At 39.5% G+C, this 26,607-nt stretch overlaps 5 protein-coding genes and 2 long non-coding RNA genes across 11 annotated transcripts in view; 1 reads left to right on the top strand and 6 right to left on the bottom strand.

The window, feature by feature from the left end:
* Positions 1-866: 866 nt before the first annotated feature.
* LOC103387222 (carbohydrate sulfotransferase 3-like) lies at positions 867-2,356 on the bottom strand. Its single transcript, XM_008321763.2, has 2 exons — positions 1,967-2,356; positions 867-1,665 (listed from the first exon to the last, which is right to left on the bottom strand). Exons 1-2 carry the CDS (start codon positions 2,317-2,319, stop codon positions 948-950), a joined length of 1,071 nt encoding a protein of 356 aa, XP_008319985.2. The 5' UTR covers positions 2,320-2,356; the 3' UTR covers positions 867-947.
* Positions 1,052-18,482, top strand: cdhr1a (cadherin-related family member 1a). Of its 3 annotated transcripts, none has more exons than XM_017037116.2 (19): positions 1,052-1,096; positions 4,034-4,123; positions 7,507-7,958; positions 8,652-8,747; positions 9,049-9,194; positions 9,335-9,385; positions 9,485-9,574; positions 10,167-10,253; positions 10,881-10,997; positions 11,657-11,800; positions 12,278-12,356; positions 12,489-12,589; positions 12,761-12,964; positions 13,491-13,643; positions 13,916-14,080; positions 14,693-14,760; positions 15,813-16,041; positions 16,123-16,380; positions 17,880-18,482. In XM_017037116.2, the coding sequence occupies exons 3-19, from the start codon at positions 7,898-7,900 to the stop codon at positions 18,447-18,449; spliced, it is 2,619 nt and encodes an 872-aa protein (XP_016892605.1). In that variant the 5' UTR covers positions 1,052-1,096; positions 4,034-4,123; positions 7,507-7,897; the 3' UTR covers positions 18,450-18,482. The 3 variants fall into 3 exon arrangements, with proteins under 3 accessions (XP_016892605.1, XP_016892606.1, XP_024916913.1); XM_017037117.2 differs by lacking the exon at positions 17,880-18,482 and adding an exon at positions 17,053-17,281; XM_025061145.1 differs by lacking the exons at positions 1,052-1,096; positions 4,034-4,123 and having other exon boundaries at positions 7,344-7,958.
* Positions 2,367-4,018, bottom strand: LOC103387223 (carbohydrate sulfotransferase 3-like; the record flags this gene model as incomplete). The annotated part of the gene is made up of 3 exons (XM_025060945.1): positions 3,730-4,018; positions 3,036-3,530; positions 2,367-2,646 (listed from the first exon to the last, which is right to left on the bottom strand). Coding segments are annotated over exons 1-3 (996 nt in total), but the record flags the coding sequence as incomplete, so codon positions are not given.
* LOC112487882 (uncharacterized) lies at positions 7,215-9,475 on the bottom strand. The gene is made up of 3 exons (XR_003051385.1): positions 9,081-9,475; positions 8,891-8,989; positions 7,215-7,349 (listed from the first exon to the last, which is right to left on the bottom strand). It is a non-coding gene; the product is annotated as an uncharacterized LOC112487882 (long non-coding RNA).
* On the bottom strand, positions 10,860-14,785 carry LOC103387212 (uncharacterized). Its single transcript, XR_522403.2, has 4 exons — positions 14,658-14,785; positions 12,751-12,855; positions 11,968-12,029; positions 10,860-10,954 (listed from the first exon to the last, which is right to left on the bottom strand). It is a non-coding gene; the product is annotated as an uncharacterized LOC103387212 (long non-coding RNA).
* Positions 18,483-20,775: 2,293 nt separating the features above from the next.
* Positions 20,776-25,636, bottom strand: lrit2 (leucine-rich repeat, immunoglobulin-like and transmembrane domains 2). 3 transcript variants are annotated; one of them, XM_017037118.2, is made up of 4 exons: positions 25,499-25,636; positions 24,167-24,251; positions 23,279-24,072; positions 20,777-22,367 (listed from the first exon to the last, which is right to left on the bottom strand). In XM_017037118.2, exons 3-4 carry the CDS (start codon positions 24,057-24,059, stop codon positions 21,556-21,558), a joined length of 1,593 nt encoding a protein of 530 aa, XP_016892607.1. In that variant the 5' UTR covers positions 24,060-24,072; positions 24,167-24,251; positions 25,499-25,636; the 3' UTR covers positions 20,777-21,555. The 3 variants fall into 3 exon arrangements, with proteins under 3 accessions (XP_008319978.1, XP_016892607.1, XP_008319979.1); XM_008321757.3 differs by lacking the exon at positions 25,499-25,636 and having other exon boundaries at positions 20,778-21,328; positions 21,597-22,367; positions 24,167-24,525; XM_008321756.3 differs by lacking the exon at positions 25,499-25,636 and having other exon boundaries at positions 20,776-22,367; positions 24,167-24,525.
* Positions 25,637-25,645: 9 nt separating this feature from the next.
* lrit1a (leucine-rich repeat, immunoglobulin-like and transmembrane domains 1a) overlaps positions 25,646-26,607 on the bottom strand; it is a 3,846-nt gene continuing 2,884 nt past the window's right edge. Inside the window, exon 5 of the mRNA XM_025061169.1 lies at positions 25,646-26,607. This exon is cut by the window's right edge and continues 37 nt beyond it. Coding sequence (XP_024916937.1) covers positions 25,676-26,607 — 932 coding nt within the window. The 3' untranslated portion in view covers positions 25,646-25,675.

Below are 26,607 nucleotides of genomic sequence, written 5' to 3'. Positions count from 1 at the left end.
TTTTGGGTGGTTTTTGAAATATTTATAGTCCAGTGGAAGGTCCCAATTACCGTAAACGAGATTCGAACTTTCCCAGGAGGTTTACCCTGGGTTCCACACCAATGACAGAGACATTGGCTCTGGGCCAAAGCGCCACTGAAAAAACATGTTTTTTCTAAAAAAAATTCTGAAAAAAAAAAATTCTGAATTTTTCTAAAAATTCCTAAATATCTTTAAAAAAATATTTCAGAAAATTTTTTTTTGGAATTTTTTTTTCTAAAAATGTTCTTAAAAGTTTATTTTCTACAAATGTCCTGAAAAAAATTTTTTTTTATAAAAATTTTTTTTATATAAATCTTGAATAGCATGTCATTTTTGGTTAGATATTGAAAAATGATGACATTTTGGCAATTTCATTTAATTTTGTCTTAGAGCATGTTCAGAATTTTTTAGAAAAAAGTTAGCATGTTATTTAGGGTTTTTCCAAGTTTTGTCATTCCATTACTTTGGGTTTTTTTTTTTAAGTTTTTCAGCAAATGGTTAAAATTTAGAAATAATATACCTTAATGGTACTTTAACCATTCATGCTTTAAAGCAATTGTTAAACACATTAAGCTTAACACGTCTAGAAACCATTCACGGCCATATAAAGAAAAACCCAAAGTAAACCCAAAGTTTAATCTTTGCACATTTGCATGAGGGTTTGTTTTGGTTTTTTTGTTTTGGTTTTTTTTCCTTTCCAATGCTATAAAAATCCTTTGTGAATGTATATGAATTTTTCAGGTTTTAAAAGTAACATTTGTTTTTTTACAGTTACAGGTTAGCCCTCAATAAAGTTAACAATTTGGAGGTTTTTTATATTTATATATATTTTTTATTTATTTATGCCACATATACTGAGAAACTTGGTCGGTTTAAAAACATTTCCACCCAGGTTTGATCACTCACAGTTCTTCAAATACACCACACTAATTATGCTTAGCATTAAACAAATCAAATTGTTTTTCTTCCAGCAGGCTAATGGAAGTGTTGAGCAGTGTCTTTTCATCATCTACAAACTTGTACCCGAACAGTTCCATGGTCGGTCCACACACTTTCTGCACCAACTGAACCACAGGTAAGGGAATGTTCACTCTCCATTTATCTATCTGCTCTGATGCGTTTCTCTTGGTGGAGTAAGCGCCGCTGTGTTGATCTGTGGACTGTGTGTTAGCCAGAATCCACTCCCGCACTTGTGGACTGAATGGTATTCCAGCGAACGTCAACATTTCTTCTGCCTTCTTCACAGGATCACGTGCAACGTCCTCATAACGTACCAACATGTAGTTGTTCTTCAGCCAGGGAGGTCGACTCAGGGCCATTTCTGCAGACGCTCTAATTTTGTCACAGTTTCCTTTGAGTATCTTCACCTCAGTTTTATTTTCACTCTCCTCTCCATACTCCGCCAATGCCTTCAACGCCTTGTAACCTGAGAAAAAGGTCACCATGTTGGAGATTAACAGTGACCGGGGATCTCTCACCAGCTGGATAATTTTTAGGTCCAGATGAGGATCCTCCACCAAGGGCCTCAATGTGTCCAGCTGCTCCACACGGACAGTCTTAATCACCACGTTCTTCTTAGATCGGCACGATTCAGATGCCAGGGTCAGGTTCAGTGGCCCACAGTGCCTCATCTTGCAGGGGAAACTAATAAACGAAAGAGTTTATTCACAAGACTCATAGAAAAGTGGCAGAACCTGATCTCACCATCCAAGATTTAAGGTGTGTCACATCTGTACAGTACCTGACAATAACCATTTTAGAAATGCAATTTTTAAGCAATGGATACTCGTGTGTAGTAGCAAAATGTATGTGTGTTAAGTGAGAGAAAAACATTCTATTAATAACAGATAAAGCTACAGTTCTGCAACATTGTGGAACCAATTGTTCTCACTGTTTAAAATGAATAAAAATAACTATCTAGATCTTTAAAGAGAAATAAGAATACCTTTGGAAATCACGTTTAACTTGAGGAGTGCAAACAGGATCTGAACACAGTGAGTAACTTGACACTCTGCGAAAAAGAACTTGGGTGATGTGGTCCACAGGTGTGGGCTTAATGAACTTCTCCATAGGAGAGAAATCACAGTGGAAGAGTCCTTGAAGTACGTCCTGGAAGGATTTCCTCATGAACCAGTTAATTTGATCTGACAGTAAGGAATACCTGTTAATGACATGCCACAGAGGCTCAAACAGATAAAACATGTTCTCCTTCTCCTGGTTGAAGAACTCCCCCACAAATGAGGAGCCTGTTCGTGTGGTGGCCATTATTATTACATGCCTACGACCACCGTTCTGCATGTCTGGACTTTCTGTTTTATTCTCCACCTGTCCTTTAGAAATAGTGTCTTTATATCATTATCATCTATGTCCACTTGCTTGTCCTGAGCCCAGGCTTTTATTGCGTGGTACATATATGAGAAGGCTACAATCCGGGATGCTAAGATAGCTCGGGGATCTCGGACCAGCTGGATTATTTTTAGGTTCAGTTGAGGAACTTCCATTAAAGGTTTCAATGTGTCCAGCTGGTGAACACGGACAGTTTTAATCACCACATTCTGCCAAGACTTACACAATTCAGATGCCAGGGTGAGGTTCAGTGGCCCACAGCGCGGCTTGCAAGGAAACCTGAAAAAACAAACAAACAAGAGGCATCATTTACAAACAGTAATAAAAATAATAATAATTTAATGAGAAACGTTGGTCCAAGTCTCCAGGATTCAAGAAGAGAAATGGGAGAGCACAAATGACCACACTTATTGAGAAAATAATCATTTTGACAATATCAGAGATAAAGACAATGTGAGAAACTGAGGATTACTGGTCATTTTAAAAATTGAGGTGTTGTCAGTTGAATAACCAATTAAAAAGACACTCCTCATTACAACATTTAAGATGCAAGATCTGCAATTTAATTTATTTCTAAATTTAAATTTCAAAGTTACAACTGTATGTCCTGACTGTGTAAAAATGGGAAAGAATTAACTGTTTAGAGAAATGGGGAAAAAAAACTTTACCTTTCCAAAACACCTTGAACCAGAGGATGACAAATTGATTCTTCACACAGTGCATAACTCGCCGATCTGCGAAAAAGAACTGAGGTCACATGGTTCTTAGGTGGGGGACTGATGAACTTCTCCAGAGCAGAAAAATTACATTGAAAGAGTCCTTGAAGTACATCCTGGAAACAGTCCATCCTGGTCTTGTTGGTTAACTCAGAGGAATACTTGCTGTTGACGTGCCACAGAGGTTCATACAAATAGAACATGTCCCCTTTCTGCTGGTTGAAGAACTCCCCCACAAATGAGGAACCTGTTCGTGTGAGGGCCATGAGCAGTACATGCCTTCGAGCACCAATCTGCAGGTCTGAATTATTGTTCTTGTTCTCTTCCTGTTCAGCGGTAACGGTCGAGTCGGTCACTTTTGTGACATTGCCACTGAGCGTTGTAGTGCATTGATCAAGTGGATTAGCATTAAGAAATGTCTTCACATGGATTATTGTCTTTGATACTCTGGAAAAGAGAAAAAAACAGTCGAGATTAGGAAGTTTTATGTTAACACTTTGTTAACGTTCAACTTGAACTTATCTTCTTAGCCAACACCAAAATGTTTGTGCCAAAAAAAGCATATCAAATTATTGCTCATAATTTCCTTAACCTTTTGAAGGACTTTTTTGTGAGGCCTTTTTTATCAGCAATTTAAATTTTTTACCTTGACAAAATGGAGCTTTCCTTAAGGATGAGGACCACGGTAACGGTACAGATCAGGACAATGGGATAAAGAGTCTTCATTCTTCTGGTGTTGTGATTGGTCATCTGTTTCAGTCTAGGCTTTGGTCGTATCTTGTTAAGTGGAGGCTGACTCTCTATCCTGTAATTAAAAAGTGTTGCCATCCAGATGTTAAAAAAAGATTCAAACAAATAATTCACCATTTTTTGTATGATGTCTTGTACAAAGTGCAGATCTGAGTATAATGCTGAATAAGCAACTACAGCTTCTCTTCTTCTCTCATCAGACACAGTACTCCATACATCTGCTCCACAGACACTCGTTACAGCCAACTCACCTGACATGACTAACCCAGTGTCACAGCCCATGTCTGCAAGTAAGTAAACACAGACTTAAATACCACGGGAAAGAGGTGTGTATCATCCGGGCTTCCAACATTTAGTTTATTCGTTACACATTTAGTTTATTCTCCAGCAGCCAGTTATAAAACACACATGGGTGTAGGATACACCCAAGTGCTTGGTTTTCTTCTGTGTAATTCTGTTTGGCAGATTATATTTGCATGTGAAGACAGAGAACAGAAGTTGAATCCACTGCATCACCACATGTCATGACCAGGAGAATCATCAAATGGCACGATGTACGCAACACCACTGACAAAATGCCACATCGTTTTCCATTGTTGTCACTTTAGTAACAAAGCCTGGTGCTGTGGGAGAATCCAGCTATTTGATAACAGCTGTGTCCAATGGCAAAAGCCCACGATTTTAAATTTGTGCTTTTGTTTAACAGTGGATTGTAATGTCTCATGTCGCTAAATTAATTCAATTTTCAGTTCAATTCAATTCAATTTTATTTGTAGAGCACATTTCATACACAAGCCAAACTCAATGTACTTTACAGTGGTTTAAAAAATTAAAATATCAACAGAGCAGAAAACAAAGAAAAAATAAGAAGCGGTAACAGTGGTAAGTGCCCCCTGCCCTTATGGATCGTTGCATCGGCTGAGGAACAACTTCCAAGAAAAACCCTTAATAGGGTTAAAAAAAAAAGGAAAAAACCTCAGGGGGACAGACAGAGGAGGGGATCCTCACCCAGGACGGGGAGGTGGGCAGTAGAAAAACAATCTACCACATTTTTTTATAGTTCTAGTTTTCAATAGAGATGATACAGATGAGGCAGGAGTATGGAGGGGGTCCTGGATCCAGAAACAGCATCCATGGGGTCTAGGAGGGGAGGAAACACAGAGACCCCGAGGACCAGAGGGTCCCCGGGCCAGCATGTTAACCCAGTGCATTTGACGATGGTAATTAGAACAAGTAGAAACAAGACAAAAATAAAAAAATAAATACATAAATATTTACCCCACAAACATATGTAGGGTTTTGGCTGGGGGTAGGGGTTTAATCAAACGCAATATTAAAAAGAAAGATTTTTAGATTCATTTTGGCACTCCAGTTAGCAGACCATTCCAATAATCTAATCTGCTAGTTATAAATGCGTGAATTAATTTTTCAGAATCTAAACTTGAGAGAAAGCCTCTTAGTTTGAAAGTATTTTGAGATGGTAGAAAGCTGATCTAGTGATATGGTTTATATGGGAGAATTACACCCAGGTTTCTCGCTTCGGATGAACTGTCTAGTGATAGGGATTTCAGGTGTTCTGCAATTTTGTATCTTTGAGCCTGTGCACCAAAGATGAGTAATTCTGTTTTTTCTTTGTTAAGCTGTAAGAAATGATCAGACATCCATGTGTTGATGTTATCAATACACTGAAGGAGGGGGATAGTTCGTTAGGATATGGTGAAATGTAAAGTTGTCTGTCATCCGCATAATTATGATAATTTACATTATGTTTGCGCATCACTTCAGTAAGACTCCAACCTACTCCTACAGTTTTTGTTTTTTTTAATCTATTAACACAGCACATCTAGGCTTCAGTCTCAACTTAATGCAGGACATGTGGCCGTTAGCGTTAACATCAGAGCTAATGTTAGCTACAACGGTCAAGGTAGTTGAGGCAAACCGTGTAGTCCGCCACGGCAAAAATTCTGTGAATTAGCATGAATCTGTGACTGTAGTAGACAGATGAAAAGAGTTGTGTTGAATACTGTATATACATATATAGATATCACATAATGTTAATGACCATTTAAAAACAAATAGCAATCCCCTACATTTACCACCAGCGTACTTAAAACCATTCAAATCCACAGGGTCTGTTGTCCACAAGCAGCTTTTCACCACTCGAGGGCAGTAGTGTAAAATAGGTGACAGCAGCTTTAGTCTGGACAGACCATAGTCTACAGACTCCATGTTGCTACAGGTGTAGCAGGGCTAACTCAGGAGACCCCTCACTCTCTGCCTGCTGTGACCTGTTGACGTCGACAGACGCTTTGGGACAATTAAGTTCATGCTAGATGACTGATGAACAGTGTGTCCTGTGTGCTGTTTTAACAGCTCTGTTTACTTCTTAAAAATCAACCTTGTTTCAGCATCATTGAGTCTAAAAGCAAACATCTGCCCTCAGCAAACAACGCTGTTTATCCGTAACAATCACAAACAGTGTACGTAAATCTGTAATTGTTTGAAGCAGGTTGTTCTGGTAGTGCAGAGCATTGTGTGTTGTGGGTTCCAAGTACAGCTACACAAATTAAGACATCTAGTAATAAACAGGACATTTTTACAGCGTGTCCTGTTCAAGAGCAAGATGAAGGAACGAGAGTTGCTTTAATTTTGTTGACAAAAAGAACAGTAGCCAAAAACTCGCCCTTCATCTTGAGTACAAAGAGAGCATGCAGATAATGATGATGATTACACTCGATGCTCTGGCTACTGACAACATGTACGATATTGTGTGTTAATTGCGTTTTTTCGATTTCTGTCTGATGCAGCCTGTGAGACCACAGACAGGGTCCATGCATTACAAGATGAGGAGGGATTAGAGCACAGTGGGTTAATCTGTAGGCCTGCATGCCATCTGCCAGTATCATGAGAATTAAACCTGAAACCACAGTCCTGACCACGGGCAAATACCTGAGAAGTGACTACTCTCGGGACTCAAATGTGTTTCATAGAAAATAAAGTAAATGAGTCACTGTTTTTTAAAGTGACTGATATAAAACAGTTATTTAAATTTTCAGAATATTATCAGTTTCTGTTTTTCCCCCTCCCATGCCTTATCTGAGGACAATAAAGTCATGAAGTCTACTGTACTTTCAGCCGATCTGATTATACAGTGGATTTAGCTTCAGCTGCAGCATGCACTGTAAAAGGTTTATTCATGTGTATAAATCCTCTCACATGCAACATGTTTTTAATGGTGTGCACAGAAACAAAATAGGGCTTTTCTTATGTCAGTGGTGTATCTTTTTAAATAACCAAATAAACAAGGTTTATAAATCTTTGTTTTTCAGTATTAAGTATTTCAAAGACACCATTTGTATTACCTTATATGGCAGTATTTGGCTTTAGCAGATTTTTTTTTTTTGTTTTTGCTTATGTAAAGTTTAGTTTAGTTTTCAAACCTCTGCACCATGGTGATCTGAGGGTCACTGCATCCATCCATCATTTCATTGGAAGGCCATCTCAGTGTTCAATGATCTATAAAAAAGATAAAACTAAAGTTAATTAAAAATATTTTAGTTAAGGATAAACACTGTTTAATATTATATTGAAAACATATAGTACTTTTTCTATTTCTCTGTCAATTGTCAAACAAAGCATTTTAATGAATTGACTAACTGACGTTTCATTACAGATGCCAGAGGTTCCCGGGTCATAAGTGGATTTTGAGACCACTTCTCTACAAATCTTGGCCATAAATGTTACTTCCAACACAATATCAGATATTTCCATCCTCATCTTTATGCTGGCAGTATCAAATCTGAGCTTCTGATCATTGTACGGGACATGAGTAAGAATATAAAGCTGTCTCCCTCTGGTGGATCAGTGGATGAAGGAGCTCAGGTAACGGCAGGGGGCCCAGACGGAACTCTTAAGATGTCAGTGGATTAACATGTGAGCATACAGGCTGCTTTTAGCCTTCTCCAGTCACCTTCTCCTTATACACTGTAAGAGCTGCACCTGATGAGCACGTCTCCTGACAAACGGCGTCTTCATGGTGCAGTTTCACCACTTCATTCTTTAGGATGAAGAATGTAAAGATCTTCTATTTGCCACAGATTTTCGTCTTTGTGCACGCCTGCTTTGGTGAGTCTCATGTTGCCATTCTGTCCTTACAAAGAACTAATGATGTCATGGCGGTGATGTTGTTCAGACATAACGTTTTCATCAAGTTTTTTCCCAAGTAACTGAACAATCACTAAGTCAAGAATGGGTTCAAAAAGCATCTCTACTAATCAAGAATGGGTTCAAAAAGCATCTCTAGCTGTTGTCGCTAAATGTACTTGCTTAAAAAAATTAACTTACTTTTCTATTAGTTTCCATGTTTAACACTTTAAGGTAACAACAATTGAATTTGACTTCAGCAATTGTTTTGTAGAGCTAGCTAAAAAAGCTAAACAAATATTACATTACGCAGTACAGCGTACATTAGTATTGCCAGCTAACTTAGCTGCACAGGTTTATTTGCATCTCTAATCCCACTTACGTATCTAAATCCTGTTATCCTGTACTAGCATTAGCATTAGCTCTGGTCGTCAATTGTTATTTACTTTTTTACTGCCATTTTGTAAGTGACCTATCAATGAGATGAGTAAAGATTGTTAACATTCATCTGTAAAAATGCAGTCAAAATGGAAACAGTAAAAATAAAAAAATAAATAAATAAATATTGGTTGTTAATGACATGTGTCTCTGTTAGCGTCACACTTTGGTGACATCTACTGATTAAAAATAGCATGAAAAAATGTCCAAGTATTTCACTTTGCTCTGCGTTCTCAGCCCAGGCAGACTTTGCTCCCTACTTCTTCGACAACGGGCCCTACAGCCACAATGGGAACCTGGCCTTGTTCAGCTTATCAGAGGACACACCTGTTGGTGAGCCACGAATACTTGCATGTACTTTTAGCAGCTAACAGCCAGCTTAATTAAACGCTGCATGTGGGTTCACTGGACTGGAGAGTTCAGGATGTTAACTAGACTGGGATAGATGAACAGGTGTCGTGAAAGATGTTCCATACCCAGACTGAGACGCTGATCTGCTGCAGCCAACTGTTGACGTGTCCGTGCTGCAGCCGTCCCTCTGCTCCGTACATCAGTGTTTACCGAACAGAATCCATCTGAATGTAGAGCACATTTTCAGCCGATTAATCATTTATTATTATATATTTGACTACAGGTACACAGATCTACTGTCTCAACGGCACAGACCCTGAAGGTCAGGAGGTGAGGTACGGCCTATCCTTTGATCCTGGCTCCAGAGAGTACTTCAGGGTCGACCCCAAATCTGGAAACATAACTTTGGTGGAAAAGTTGGACAGAGAGGTAAAACATGCCAAAACACATGAGGATTTCTTATATTTAATTTGTTTTTTAATATAATAAAAACTGCTGTGGTGAAAAGGTTCATTCATCATGCCTCTGTTTTAAAGATTCAAATGTCTTTTTCTGCCAATTCGTCTCAGAATCAAGACTCGATCGATGTACTTGTCAGCATCACAGATGGTCAAAGCAAGGTACAGCATCATCATCATTCTTATCATCCTCACCTTCATCATCTTCACCATCAACATCCCCTCCTTCTCCCTCGTCATCTTCTTCTTCCTTTTTTTTAGGTTGTGGAAAGAGTTACTATATTTGTAATGGACGCCAATGATGAGAAGCCGGAATTTCAAAACGTGCCGGCATTTATTGATGCATCAGAAGTAAGTGAAGCAGAATGGATCAGAACACACAGTAGATCACCCCCCACGATGAGATGTTCTGAAAAGAGTTTTCTATAAAAAATAGATTTAAAAAATATATAATTTTCTTTATTTTTCTTAATTCTATTTATCCCAAAATCTTCTTGTTTTTTTTATTTCAAACCCTTTCTTATTTTTTTGAACACCAACCATCTGAGCTAATATTGAAACACTGCATCCAATAATTTCTAAAAAAAAACAAACTGTTATTAATATAATTTTCACTCTGCTCTCTCATATATTTATTCTGATTATTTATTGATATTTTATAATTAGCCTGTTATTAGCTTGTTATGCTATGACAAAACCTCAATGAACTTAACACCGCTACGGTGTTGTTCTGAATATTTTGACTAGCATTTTTGTTTTGTTACTACGGCTAAATCATAGACTTTTTTTTTAACCTCTGGCGACACAGAGAATCCTCAGCCAAAATGGTATTACCTCCTAAATCATCAACATGGAAAATCTCACATGTGCCTTTTCATGGCTGTTTTTAATCCACTTCTGTCCTATTTTTTCTTTTTTGTTGTTTTTGTGATGGACATTTCAGACAACAGAGTCAGGCAGCAGCATCTACAAAGTGGAGGCAGTGGACAGAGACACGGGCTCCGGAGGATCAGTCACCTTTTACCTCCAGGTACAAAATTATCACCAAATATTCACCCACTCTCCCATATCAACTGTGTCATTTCCAGATTATAAATTACAACAAATAATGCAGCACAGACATGTGACAGTGTATGCTAGTTTAAACTGGATCACTGAGTTAATCTGCACTAAATGCACCGTATAGATGCACAGATAATAAGGTTCAAATCCCTTTTTTTTTTATTTTCTAGTTTGCATGCTCGTGACTATGATACTGTAGTTATGACCATGGGGATTAAATGACAATTATAATTGAGTCAAGTGTTGGAAGATTAGAGGCCCTGCCTTGGCAGCGAATGTTGGGCTGCACTTTGGACTATTAGGAGTGGAGAGCAGCTGAGCTGAGCTGAGTGGTGAGGGAGGCAGCGCACATCTGGACGCATCAACTCTCACCTGCGTGACCTGTTTCTAAACATATGGCTTCTTTACATCCAGATGGACGGGTTAGGGTTGGGTTAGGCCATGACCATGAGGTCACTGAGTGGTTTTTAATGTAGCTGTCTCACCACTTCTTCATGTTGTCCCATGTCTGTGGTTGAGCTCGTTTTCTTCGTACCACCACCCCCCCCTCCTCCCCTCTCCCCTTCCCTCCTCCCCTCCTCCGCCTGTGTTACAGAATCCTCAGACGTCCATGTTTGCGGTTGACAGACACAGCGGCGTCGTTCGTATCAAATCCGGAGAGCAGTTGGACTATGAGAAAACAAAGACACACTTTGTCACTGTCATAGCAAAGGTGGGGAAGTGAAATTAAATGATGGCAATTTCAACACCGAAGTATCGCAGGTCTGCAACACCCGTTCACTTCCTGTCGCCAAGGGCACTGAACTAATATTTGATCTAAGACAATCTGGTGCCGTTTAATGACAGTGCGTCAGCATCGTCATTAAATGGCATGACTGAATCGTTAACCTGAAGTTTACTCTCTACGGCACACTGTGTCAAACTCAAGGCCCGGGGGCTAAATGCTGCCTGCCAAGTCATTTTTTGTGGCCCACAGGCACTTAAAAAAAATTGACTTACCTAAAAATAAAGTCCATGCTGCTGAATTTCTTAACCTGATAAATTAAGTTTTATATTATTATTACACAGAGCAATGTGCAATATTTGTGACACACAAACAAAATACAGCAATGGAATAACAAAAACACTTTCACTCTAACTTTATTTCTGTTTGAGTAAACAGTAGTTCGAGTGAAACATTAGATCAACTAAGAATTTTTAGTAATAAGAACCAACACAGACATTAAAGCAATTTATGAGTAAGTCTTATTGTAGCAGATATTTTTCTTTCCTTTAAGAGCAAAGAAAGAGCTTTTTTTTAAAAACAAAACAAAACATGAATTTAGAGAAGCAAACAAAAAGTAGATTAAAGTGAATGTTGCTCTATTTCAGGACGGAGGCGGTAATTTTAACGGCAAGGAGCAGTTTCTGTCATCATCTGCTACTCTGACCATCAATGTGATGGATGCACAAGACACTCCTCCAGTTTTTAGCGGGACACCATATTTCGGCTACATTTATGAGATCTCTCTGCCTGTGAGTATAGGAGACACCAGCGATGTTGTGTCTTTTTCTTCTTGTGTTTGTTTTTTGTTTGTGTGTTGAACTTTTTCTTTTTTTATGTCAACGTTTATGCATCAATGTGCAAATAAGACACAGCAAACACCAGCACATTACACCAGCTTAAATAGTTCACCACTGACCTTCACAGAAGGTCACACTGCTCTTTCATCACTTCAGTCCCCGCATTTCAAAGGTGTTATATCTTTGGAGAAAATAATTGTCACAGCAGTGTAAAGACGACACATCCTGATGATGGACTGATGAGAAACATGCCATTTGAACGCATCTTTGAGGAATGAGTAACAGAGCAAACAGAGTTAATGCATGACTCAACTTTGTTGATTTCTTTGAAACCTTGGGTTCATTTTTAAAGTGGACATCGGCTCTGAATCCTGATCACCTGCTCTATGCCTCGATTTTTTTAACTGTCTTTTTATTTTCTCTCTTCAGGGGTCAGAAATATTCACAGTTGTTGCCAAAGATGGTGACGTAGGAAATCCAAATCAGATTGAATATTCCTTTGACGATGGTAAGTTCCTGAAGGTCCATCCAAATCAAAATATTACATTATTATAATAATGATAGTTGTTTGTGAAATTAAGTGTATGTACACTACTGGGTTGGACTATTTAGAAAGAATTATTCATCTGTGTGTCTGCAGTCGATGAGGGCGTTTTTAGCATCAATAAAACAACTGGTTCCATCTACCTGCTGACTTCTCCGAGTAATCTGAGGAGAGAGAACTACGACATGAAAGTGCGGGTAAGTTCAGGACCACGTCCGCCCGTCACTCCAAAAACACTGGCCTGTATTTCACATGAAGCCTGAACAATCAGTCAGTGTAATGTAAGAGTACAATTTACAGCTTTTCACGTCTTCACCAAACATTTAAGTCTCAGGTATGAGTGTCATTTCCATCTCACCTGTGTCCAGGCGACAGAGGTAGATCCTGAGGGCAGACCCATGGACCACAGTGTAACTCCAGTGGTCATTCGTGTAGTGGACCTCAACAACAACCCACCGACGTTCTACGGAGAGAAGGGCCCACAGAACATGTTTGAGTTGACCATGTATGAACATCCGCCAGAGGGGGAGATGCTGAGAGGACTGAAAATAACCGTCAACGACTCTGATCGGGTACAAACAACATTATCTGATTCATTTGATTGAAATGCCAAATTTAATGGATTTTTTGACTGTAGAGATAATCAGCTTGACTTTAATTATTAATCTAATTAAGGAAATACAGTTAGGTCGCTGTAACAGTTCATACCCCCAGGGGTCACCACCAGTGGGGATAAAAACTGAGTCAAGTTTTTAAGGTGATGACTGACTCTGATATTTACCCGCTTATATAAGTATCACTGTGTGGCCAGATCATTGCATTAGCTTAATCCACATGAATGGTATTCAACAGATGACGACTGCAGTAATACTGTAATACTGCAGCCTGAGCACCACTGATATCTTTTTGATTACATCCCGGCAGCAACGCCTGGATTTATTGCTTTTATATTAATTAAAAAAATATTTTTTACATAGATTAGACTCATGTCCACTTGTGTCTGAGAGCTCAGGAATGAATTTAGATCACTATAAATAGGTCTGTCATATGTAACGCACCATTTTCACTTTGTCTGATGTGTGATTGCACCCCCTGCAGGGTGCGAACGCTAAGTTCAACCTAAGGCTCATTGGACCAGGGAGGATGCTGCGGGTCGTTCCTCAGACTGTGCTCAATGAGGCTCAGGTCACAATACTAGTAGAGGACTCTGCTGCCATGGACTATGAGAAATACCATTTCCTCACATACAAGGTAAAATTAAGTTCAATATTAGCAACAAACAATAAACACGCAGTTGAGGACAAATATTTAAGCCCACTAGAAAAATGTAAATATTTTTGTATGAATCTAGGGATTGGCATACAACACAAAGAACACCTAACCCACAGGGGACCACAGTTTTAGGAGTAGTGGGCCATTTAATGCCTAAAAAAAGGACTTATATTGACTAGAAAATACACAGGATATTTCTTGTCATCGAATAAGCTCCGTTTCTAAATCGTTCCTTTTACGCTGTTCTTCAGCTGTTAGCCATTGAAATCGATACTCCGGAGAGATTCAGTGCCACGGCCGACATCGTCGTCCATCTCCTGGACACCAATGACAACCCTCCCAAGTTCTCCTCGGATTATTACATTGCCAGAATTCCTGAAAATTCGCCCGGTGGCTCTAATGTGGTGTCCGTCACGGTGAGCGAGTCTTGTCTAAAGAAAATACTGTACTAATAATTCTAAGCCAAGAAAAGAAATGATTTGATTTTTAAAAACATTCCCAGAAGGCCATTAAAACTCCAAATATAGTACTTTTTTTTGGCTGTTGGAGGTTTTGATAATATGCCCAAACGTGCAGATAAAAGCTCCGAGGTAAGCTGCCAGATGGCTATCACTTTCATTTAGTTGTGTAACATCCAATTCACAATTTATTTCTAACATTAGAACAGGCGGTGTCATAATAATTACATAAACTCCAAGGACATCATGATATTTTTGAAATGTCACATGTCATTTCACATCAGCTCAAAGTCACAGGGACGCACACTGATAAATCCTGCGGAGCCTCGTTGCTCTGATCCTGGGCAATTTCAATCAGACTAAAGAAAAACAGCCGACAAGCGACCTTGTAGACAAGAAGGAGACAAATCCGATGTCCCTGCAGCCACAGACACACCATGACAGCCTTTTTATAGTCCGTCTCTGTGGCGTCATTTTTGATCCATTCATTTATGTTATTTCATGTTGACTGAGAGTAAAAAGAAAGAATTATGACCTGATGTTTTTGGTCTTCTCCATTGTTGTTTGCAGGCAGTAGATCCGGACTCTGGACAATGGGGTGAAGTTAAGTACTCCATCTATGGATCTGGAGCTGAACTGTGAGTATCAAAAATGACAAAGGCAAAGAAGGGATTTGACCCTAGTATCTCAGCTGTTACTGAAACGTTCTGCAGGTTTAATGAGTATCTTCAGCTTATATCCTTATTGTCCAAAAACACCTCAACATTATGGACAATTACAAAAAAAAATACCCCAATTTTTAGTATGCTCTTGTTAAAAAAACTGCATTAAGAAGTATTCTAAACTACACATCAATATTCAAGAGAGACTTGAACAGATTTTGTGCTATATTTTAATAATAAACTACAAAAATCACAAACCAACAACCACCGTCCACTGCTCCAGTACAAACCCATGTTGTCCTGATCCCTGCCTGCTCATCCTCTGGCCTGGCTAATCCCGTAATAGGATTGCAGGAGAAAATAGACTCGTCTTTGCTCTCGGACAAACTACCTACAACCTCACATTGTTGTCCTGAACTCATCCAAACTTGGGCTGTAAATATTTGGAACTGCGTTCCAGTTCTGCAGTGTCAACAGCTGAGAGCACCTTAAAGAAATCCCTTAGATTTTTAGAGTAAGATACAAAAAGTGTGCTGCCAAACCTGTTTATCTGAGGGCTGCAGATCTGAAAGATAAGAAATCTGACAATTGTCATCCATATAAGACTATTTTACTGTGTAATAATGAACTACATATAAATAACATAACACAATACAAATAGATAACTAAATAATATATATATTCTAAAAATAAACAGCACAGCTAATTCTTTATGAAGTGTAATGTAAACTCATGAATACATTACAATTTGAATGGATGTTTTCATCTACTAAGATCAGAATATTTCCTGGTAATGGTGTGCAATATAATTGATGACCACTAGGTAATGCTGATTAGCTCATTAAAAATGTTTCTTTTTGATTATTTTTATTGTTTCACTTCCAGATTTACTTCATCACTTTGTCTTTAAAACATATGTCTTTGTAAATATTGAACACTACATGGGAAGATGGATAAATGCTGTTTACTGCTGGATTCAAAAGCATGAGTTTAGAAAATAAAAATAATAATGATATTCCCACTTCAAGTTTTCTCATCCAGCCGACCTCTGGGATTATCTACACCCAGCCTTGGGCCCGTCTGGACGCTGAGGTCAGATCCAAGTACAATTTCTATGTAAAGGCAGAGGATGTGGACGGGAAGTACAGCTTGGCTGAAGTATTTGTGACGGTGCTGGACCTCAACGATCATCCGCCCGCTTTTAACAACAACTTCCTGGAGAAGACAATGGTCATTGGAGCACCAGTAAAGATTGAGGTAAGTTCTGTTATTTGTTTGACAACAACAAAAATCATGGCAGTTTCAGTGTCGTGACTAAACACCCGTGCATTCACACAGGCTGTGGATGACGACGCAGAGGTTCCCAACAACGTCATCGAGTACGCTATCATGAAAGCAGAGCCGGACAGCAATATCTTTGACATCAACCCTGACACTGGGGAGATCATGCTCAAGTCCTTCATCAAGTCCATGGCTGTTATTCAGAACATCACCAAGCAGAAAGATTTCACCTGGTCGCTGGTGGTGCAGGCCAGAGATCGAGGACAGCCGTCCTTCAGCACCACAGCAGTGGTCAAGATTGACATCACTGAAGCTGTAAGTTATGACATTTAAAAAAATGCGTCCAGTTTCTAAATACTATTTTTATTTACTGCAAGTTTTAGATTTTAGTTTGCACCTTTATTCAGTATCCACCGATATATTAGCTTTCGGTTCAACTAAACAGGCCCATGGTTTAAATTGAGAAAGTAAAACTACAAGAACTACTACACCTTTTTGATGTATTTGTTTCTAACGTAAAATATGTGCCATGGCTTAAAAAAGGTTGGAAGACACTGGTTCCAAGCTAAAAGAAAACAGTTAGACTATAAAAAATGCTCAAAATATCATTGCAGGTGTTATACAACATGATCCAATTTGTTACAAAGCACCAGTTGTTTTTTTAATGACTAATGCAGGGTGATGTTTACTGAGGAACCAGACCTTTGGATTTGCAGTAATGATATTTTGAACACGTTACATCGGCAAAAAAGTTCCTGGACACAGTCCTTCTACTATAAGCTACTCTATATTTTTTCACAGTTGAATTTTGAGTATTTGTTACTGTTCCTAAGGACACTGCTCCGTGTTTTTATCTTTATCTTTAAAACTACATTAGTGGTTGTTCTGGTCATAATGATCTTGACTAACCTCACCTTCAGCAGCGGTTTGTCATGTTAACAAATTTAAAAATTGTAATGAAACGCCCATAAATGTTGTTGTTTCCAGATCAAGTCTCGATTTTTCTCCTACTTCCTGGGCCTAAGGAAACGTCCAGAGACTGTGTTTTGGATTTTTCTGACCTTTGCCTCCTTTACCATTTCACTGACAATCATCTTTTCGACCATTATTTACTGGAACTCGGTGAAAAAGTCTCGTGTACAATCTCAGGGCAAGATCAGAAAGATTACAAGGAGGCCTGCCTATAAATGAAACTTGCCTTGGAGATAATCAGCACTGGCAGCAGCTGTCGTTTCGACGGCGACCTTTAGGGTAGAATACGACTGTGTCTGTAAAAGAGTACAAGAGCACAACGTATTGTATTATTGTCTTTTGCATATGAATTGATATTGTGTTTAATTGTCTTAATTCAGTGTGGATTAGTGAGGCTCTCTGATCTTGTCTTGATTATATTATATAATTATTATATCATAAAAAGATCCAATAATAACTGGATGAACAATTTGACTAAAACGGAAAAATTATATTTTTTCAATTTTTTTGCAGTAAATGCGGAATAATTAAAATATGCAGTATATTGTACCTCTCAGTTTGCAGTAAATGCGGAATAATGAAAATATGCAGTATATTGTACCTCTCAGTTATGTTTAACTATTATTTTTGTTTTAAGGTAGTTGTGTTTAATGAACTTTATATATATATATATATATATACACACATATATATGTGTATATATATGTGTATATATATATTATTTATGAGAGAGAGAGAGAGAGAGAGAATTTTGTATATATACAGGGCTAAATAACTATATAATATTTGTTTGACAAACATTCAGACCCATTCATCTGAATTCTCCCTGTGCTCTTTTACAGACCCAAGTCAAAAAGGGGCCTTTGGGACCATTTTTAATACAGAATAGAAACAGTCCTTTGCAAATCCTAGGCGTTCTCGCTGGGGTCATTATTCTCATGGTCTTAGTCACTGTCATCATCTCCACCGCAACTTTCATGCGCAACAAAAAGTCCAACCGCATCCTGCCCAACCGCCGGGTGAGGAGGAGACAGAGGACGCAAAGCCACTGGACCTTCAGAAACCCCTTCAAAGCAGCAGAAAATACAGGACAGAGTTTCAAAGTAGAGGAAGAAGAAGCTCAGGAGCCACGGGCCGACGTGGAGAACGTGAACTGTAACAACAACGTCAGCAATGTCGTCAGACACTGGCCTCCGCCGCCACCGCCTCCTCCGCCCTGTGCCCCGTCTCTGCCTCCTCCACTCCCACCGCCAACAGGACACAGGCCGTGGGCGGTGCCCACCGTCTCTGCCTCGGTGGCGGCCAAACAGAAAAAGAAGGCAGCGGTGGTGAGCAGAGAAGAAACGGTGAACAAAGCGTTGGTTTCAGAGCTGAAGCTGAGGCTGGAGCAGAAGAGGATCAAACACCAATAGTGCTTGTTGAGATGAGAGTGTGAACCACAGGTCCTCCTGGTTTCCTGGACCAGCAGATAAAGGAACTAATAAAGGAAATAATAAAGTCATGGGAATTGTTTTCATCATCATCAAAAAAGGGGCAAATAATAAAGTCATGGAAATTGTTTTCATCATCACCAAAAAAGGGGGTTTAAACACTGCAGTAAGTGAGAAAAGAACATTTCTGACAAGGTTTACAATCGGAAAAAAGGAATAAAATTGTTCACATTGCTTGTGTGAGTGTGTGTGTGTATGAGAGAGAGAGAGAGAGAGAGAGAGACAAACACATAAACAAGAATAGACATATAATGCCATTTTGTATTATGTTATTAATGAATGCATTAATTGCAGTAATTAACTCAGAATAAAATTTCTCAGAAATCTCAAAATCTCTCATGTGTTTGTGAAGCTTCACTTCCCTCAGAGCAGTCTCACATTTCTATATTATATGAGTGGAAAAATGTTTGTTTTCTAAAAGGTTGAATTGTCTGGATTAATCATGATTAATTGAACTGATTAATCCTCAGATACCCTGTGATTAAATAGATTTTAAAAAATGTAATCATTTGACAGCCACGTATATGATCTATTCTACCAATCACAGCCATCTTCATCAGTGATGTTCATGTCCTTCCTGCCTCACTCTCATAACGGACACAGTTAACTGTTGAGAAACCAGTGGCTTACCTTTCCTTAACCGAGCCCTCAGTTTCACGAGTGAAGTCATCCGGGTTTCAGTGAGCGAGACTCTTTGGGATTTGAGCAATCTTCTTACAGGAGATTTCAGGACACTTGAACCGACAAAACAGATCAACCTGGGGTGGGGGGGCATGAAGCAGAAAGATCACGTAAGAAGGACTTTTAATCCCACCGAGCAGGTGTAAAGCTCACCTCGGAGACTTGTTGTTCAGCTGCCGTGACATCTCTGCTTCCTGTTGACTGCTGTACATTATCTGCTTCCACTTTTTTCACTGTGCGACTAATAAATGTGCATATATGTATATATATATATACACATATATATATATATACACATATATATATATATACATACATATATGTATATATACTATATATACACTATATATATGTATATGTATATATACTATATATACACTATATATATGTATATGTATATATACATATATGTATGTATATATATATATATGTGTATATATATATATATGTATATGTATATATACTATATATACACTATATATATGTATATACATATATATGTATATACATATATACTCTATATATATATATAGAGTATATATGTATATACATATATATATAATTATATATGTATATACATATATACTCTATATATATATATAGAGTATATATGTATATATATGTATATACATATATAATTATATATGTATATACATATATAATTATATATGTATATACATATATATGTATATATACTATATATACACTATATATATGTATATGCATATATAGATATATATATAAACATCAGTTACTGCCAGCAACCGAACCGCTGATCTACTTCCTGTTTCCGCCATATTCCCCACCAAACTAGAACCACACACAAAAGGCCACAGGATGACATGATGTATGTGCCGTGTGTTAAAACAGCTCAAAGCCAGTGTTTGTAGAATCCATATTGTCATGTGTATGTGCAGGATGACAGAGGATTAGAACAAAAAGCAACATCAATCTCTAACACGCAAATCACATGAACGCATCTGAGCACGTAAGAAAGCAGATGTGCATGTGCGGCAGAAATGAGAGCTGCCAATCTCAGCCGGTCATTTAAACCGCTAAGTCAACAGTCCCTGCAGAGATGAAATGATCTCCCTGCGTCACAGGAGACGACACAGTGGGGGGCTGTGTTATCTGCTAATGTGACAGCAGGATGGGATGTGGTAGATGATGAGTTTTGGTATTATGTCAAATGAACAGTGCCATTGGTGGACATGTGTCCGTTCGACATTGAGAGAAGAGGGAGAACGGTGACGTACAGGCAGTGACGCAGGGAGGATTAAAATGTTTTTGTTTGTTTTTTCTGAACTACAGTAACTTAGTCTGATGGTTTAGGGCAGTGTTTTTCAACCTTTGGGTTGCAGACCCACATGGGGCTGCCTGGAACTCAAATATGGGACTGAAAAATAAAAAAAAAAGAAATGACTCACAGAATTTTCAAATATGGGACTGAAAAAAAAAAAAAAAAGAAATGACTCACAGAATTATTGTTATACTTCTTAAATTATGACTAAAAACATCACAATCTCAAATAGATGTATCATTTGACTATCATGGATATAAATGAAGTTCAAATAAGATGCAGCGTAAATGTGTTCACATTTTCTCAAACCCATAAAAATGATCCCAACACAAATGTGCAAAACAAATCACATTTGAGACAATCAGAACCATACAAAATATTGTGTGTTATACACAGAATTGCTTTTATTTTATTTCTGAATGCACTTTTAAAGTGAAGGTCCCAGAATCATTTCACAACAATTAATCACCAGTAAATATATTCACAACGTAAATACATTTAAATGACCTTTTCTTAGAAACTTATCAAAACCATTTCTTTGATGACATACATTCACTAGATCTGGTTCCATAAGTGGTAAACTGTATACATATAAATATATATATACATCTATATATCAAATAAGAAAAAAAAATTGGTGGTTTTAGTATCAACATTGTTTAAATTTTGGAGTTCAACTAAAGTCAGTATATCTTTGAGTAGAGTGAGAGTTCATTGTAAAACCCAGATCTGAACATTTTCTAACTGCACACTCACGACACTGTTGTAAATCCTGGACTTGGTTTAAACAGTCATCACTCACATCTTTGCATCAAAGTCCCTGAAACAGAGCACAGGACAAAACAAATCACAATCAAACCAAGGCAGTAAATTGAGAGGAAATATAATCGTTATAATTATGGCCGCACTTTTCCAGCTTCTTCAAATGACCAATAACAGTAAGCCTAGTATTTACACCTTCTAACATCAGAGCTACTGTATATGATGACGTTGACTAGAGTTCTCCTTCAACTACAGTCCCAGGTTCCTGCTTCCCTCAGTTGTAATCTAATATAATTCAGCTGTGATTCTGCTGTTCTCTGATTTACCCTTCAGCAGTTTGTCTTCTGACCTCCTCCGCAACTTCCTGTCATCACTGGACTCTTTGTTCACCAGGCCCTCGTCACTGGCGGCCTGCAGGCTGTCAAAGGTGCCCTGTCTCTCTCGCTCCATCTGCAGGGATCTGTCTTCTCTGCGCCGTTTCTTCCATTTCCTGATACCTTCCAGACAGGCAAATTTAGTGTCAGTGGTGCAGGCATACATTCCAATAGGCACCGCCAGAACCATGGCTAGAACTACCACCACTATATGAATCAGCTTTTCTCTCTGCTCCATCTCCGTGATGTCACTTCCTGTGACAAACACGATGCACTGGCCTGGACGCGGTGATTGATTCTTCAGAGACACACAGATTTCATATTTGGTAGCAGGGAGCAGATCGGCGACGGAGTACGACTGAATTCCAGGGCCGATGTAGATCATTTCTTTTTTGTCAGCATCTGCGCGGCCAAAGTGGACGGTGAACCAGGTTTCAGAAGGACGTTCCAGGGCCGCGTACCACTCGATGGAGATGCCACGCACTGTCTGTTTGGTGATTCGAATGTCAATGTAGACGTTCTCATCTACGGCAGTGTGCGTAGAACCCGGGGCGTGTGACAATGGGGTGTCGTCAGCAGAGGGGACATTAACCCAGATGCTTACGGAGGAGTTCCCAATGAAGTTGAGGGCAGTGCAGGTGTAGACGCCACGGTCGGCGGCCTGCAGGGAGGGGATCACCAGCAAGGATCTGATCGTGTCTTCGTTTACTCTTTCCTGCGACTCTGAAAAACGGCACAGGACATCTGTGTTTGTCAGGGTACATAAAAAATCAAAGCAACAGACTCAGTCCTGAAGTGTTTGTCAGTGGAAATGAAGCTATTAAGGTGTATTTTATTCTGAGTTAATACAGAACAAATGCAGCGGTGAAATACCTTCATATTCCTAAATGCTGAATAGCAAGTCATTCAATGTAATCTGCCATCATATGTAGTGAGCACATTTTTAAACACTGCAGGAGAACAGAACGGGAGAAACAACTGCTAAATGTGCATGACCTTTGAACCCTGATGCAATTTTGCATTTTGCCATGTTTTCTTGGTATTATAAGACCTGGGGTATAAATACCATTAAATTATACAATTTCTTCTTAAACAGTTCAAAGTAAAAATAATAGAAATATTCTTTTTAAAGAGAGAATTATTTTTTTCTAGATGATTAGATTTTTTTCAGCTTTTACCTATTGTTTATAGAGTTAATAAAATAGCTTTTCTCTAAACAAAGAATAAAAATTATTTTAGTATTAGAGAATTGTGCAACGAGGTTGATCGTAGTTTGCCTTTTATTTTCTGTCACTTTTTATCTCAGTAAAACACGCGCTTGTTACGAGAATATAAAATATAGGTCACTTGTCCGACCAGCGAAGCAGATGTTTACGTAATTATACAGTATCACTGGACGTCAGACATGAGGCGCATGTGCATAATCTCCAACAGTCTTAATCAACACTGATGGTGTTGCGCAGCTTGACACTCAGCTGCTGCTGCTGCAGTCAGCCAATATCAAGATTAAGTGCGATTTTCATCTGATAGAGAGGTTAGAAAGTCTGCGATTAAAATGTGCGCTTAAGTATCTAATTTACCGCAAGATACCGCCAGGGTGGATGTGTGAATGTGACTGTGTGTCAAACTCTTACCATGAAATCCTCTGATTATCTTCAGACCATATGTCCACCACACGGCGGGGTCTGGTCTAGCCTTGGCCAGGCAGCGCAGGGTGAGGTTGGTGCCCTGCGGCAGACTGACGTTGGCGGTCGGACTGCTGACCACGGGTTTCATGCACGCCTGCAGCTCCAGATCATGAAAGAACTTGCCCGCCCTAAAGTCCGGCCCTGAGCAGGTCAAGTAGGAGTTCATCAATATGATCGGGGGGCTTAGGGCTCTGATGAACTCCACAAAGCCTTTGAGGCGACAGTCGCACATCCAGGCGTTGTTGTGCAGCGCCAGGACTACGTTCGTCCCAAACGTGGTTGACTCTCGGTTTCCGTCCATGCTCTGTAGTTTTTGGTAGAGAGGCCAGTTTTGGAAAACCTCCTTTGATATAACCGTAAGCCTGTTGAAGGACAAATCTAAGTAGGTCAGATCTGGTAGGAATTTTAAGGCATGTTCCGGCAGGACGTCCAGCTGGTTGTGCTTCAGGTCCAGGATTTTCAGGAGCGGCGTGTCCTCGAACGCTGTCCATGGTACTGAACGCAGTTTGTTTCCCTGCAGTCGGAGCTCGGTTAGAGTCCCTAACCCCTCCAAGCTTTTAGAGTTTATGACTGTAATGTTGTTGAAGTTCAACCACAGGTTCTCCAAAAATGGTGTCTTCGAGAACGCCCGTCTGGGTATTTCTGTAAAATGCGAATTTTCTATTCGTATTTTGGTCATGTCCTCCGGAAGATTCTCAGGGATGGCTCCAAATGCGCCATCATCCATACACGTAATGGAACTATGTGACAAAAGGGAGAAAGTATAGGTTAGTTTTTTTTCTTTTAGGTCAATACACGTATATAACGTGAACAACAGCGAAGTGGAGGTCTTACCTTCCATGACGGTCTTTTACACAAGTGCAACCGCGTAAACACTGAGCGTCACTGTCACTCACTCGGACACTGAGCAGAACTATAACTAGAAGATAACAAAATATGTCCATAGTCCGTGAAAATTCACAAAGATAACGGAGGCATTCGTGCTCAGGACATGTGGAGCGACACAGAGAGGAGATTATTAGTCCTAATCCCCTAGACACCCACGTGCTGAAGTGAAGTGACACCTAATTCTTTGGAAAGACATGTCGCGGGATCAACACTTGGCCCCACGTGTCTGATCCACTATTTTCTGATTAGGTGCCACTTATTTAGAATTCATTCTCTCCCCTTTATCTGACTTTAATTACACAACTTCATTTTTCACACAAGCCCATTGTATTAAAGTCAAATAATCTTCATTTTCCACACAAGCCCATTGTATTAAAGTCAAAATAACTCTTTTTTTTGTTACTTTAATTCTAATCCCAGATGATGTCTTGTCTTTTTTAAAACTTGAAGTGCAAATTTGAATTTCTGTATTATTTCCATTGTTAAATCCACAAGATTACAGTTACATTTTGAACTTATTTCAACCTAAATCTCTGAATATTTGTTTTGCACTGATAATCTATGAGTAAAGATGTAATCACTGCATATAAATCAAACGTTTTTTAAATATAGAAAACAGATTAAAAACATAAATAGTATGAGCTTCCAACACATACAAATACAAACATCAATGGGTGTGTGGCTATGTATAAAGTTTTATTTAACTGTAAACACATTTTTATATATATATATATGTATATATAGACATATCTTTAAGCCTTACATTTAGTGGGGAAATTGTGCCTCTAGGTGGCACAATGCAGGTATATATGGGTATTTTATCATGGGTCTCACTGCTGGGTGAAGACACCACTGATGATTTCATCATATGCACCACACTATTTACACTATGTCGTAGCTCAGTCCTTTCAGTACTTCTCTCCAGCTCCAGCTTTTTCTCCATTGCTTCATTTTTATTGTCTCTGAGGAGGAAGTCAAACATCTGCAGAGAAACAGACTCTCAGAACTATTTGCCAATCTTACAAACACACACACCATCAAAGGTTTTTTACTTGCTAATGTAATGTGCGTATAAACTGTTGGGATTTACTTAGATATCGTTGCTTTTTGTCTTCTCTAAACTGATATTTCCATGATTGTACAGCGTGCAATGGTCCTTTGATAAAAGTTAGCTCTCTGTAGTGGAGGAGTTGGTGGTGTTACCCAGCGTGGAGGAACAGGTGGAGGTGATTCCCAGGGTGGGGATGTGTGAGCATGGTGAGTTGGAGGGGCACTAACCTGGGGGTTGGGTTGAGGATGAGAGTAGGGCTGGTGTTGGGAATAGGGAGGTGAGCGGAGATCAGGGAGAGGCTGGGAGGAACGCTGGGTTTGTGGATAGTTATTGGCTTCTGGATGTGAATGAGGGTGAGTGCGAGGAAGATGTTGTGATGCCTGAGCCGGAGCTGGAGCGTAACGTCAGCAGAAGTACTCGTTAGGCTGTCCTTCTATTTTAGCAGTGGCCTCGGAATCCAGGCTGGAACGGGGCGACAGCAGCCTGTTGGACTCCTCTGGATTCAGTTTGTTCAAATACTCGCCCTCCAGCCCCTTGGCCTTCGTAGCAGGCGACAGTGTTTCAAAAGTCACATATGAGTCTTGGATGTCCTTGGATTTCTTTCCCCAGTACTTCTGAATTCGTCTTTTCAGCGCCCCGCAGCACACGATGACGGTTAGAGGAACAGCGATGACACAGGCCACTGATATCACTATCACATTGATCAGCTTCTGGGTGCCTGTAGCACTAGCAGCTTCATCAGTGGAAAATATGACACATTGTTCTTTCTTGGGAATCAGCCCCTTCACACAGACACAGGCGATGTACTTGGTCCTGGGCACCAGGCCGTCGATGGTCACACGCGTCTGCCCAGCTCCGACGTTGATCTTCCTCATGTCCCGTTCTCCAAACACAGCGTACAACACACTAAACGCCGTGGTGTTCTTGGCTTTAGGAGCTCTCCAGTTCAGAGAAATGGTGTTGTCCGTGTCTCCCACCACCTTCACGGAGCGCACCACCCTGTCTGGATCCTGCTGCAGTGACGAGGCGTTGGCCGCCAGGCTGCTAAGGTTTGTCTTCTCTAGTTCTAGCAGAGATTCCAGGTTGGAGGAGGAGACGGGCCCTGGGGTGACTTTGTCAGGCACACTGTAGCCTACCACTTCAGTCTCAGCACCCAGGACAGGTGGAAAACCCAGATTCAGAGAAGAGAGAGGTGGAGCTGTGGAGGTCGGAGCCACATATCTGGCCACCAGTTTTTCCTGGAAGGCCGCTTTGGCCGTCTGATCTTGTTCGACCTTTGCTCTCTTGTCGTTGCTTTGTTGCTTAGACGAGTTAGCCACAATGAGAGTAATGACAG

The sequence above is a fragment of the Cynoglossus semilaevis genome, chromosome 12, assembly GCF_000523025.1.
Source record: "Cynoglossus semilaevis isolate Cse_v1.0 chromosome 12, Cse_v1.0, whole genome shotgun sequence".
Taxonomy (NCBI): Eukaryota; Metazoa; Chordata; class Actinopteri; order Pleuronectiformes; family Cynoglossidae; genus Cynoglossus; species Cynoglossus semilaevis.
This window is presented reverse-complemented; position numbering and strand designations above follow the sequence as displayed.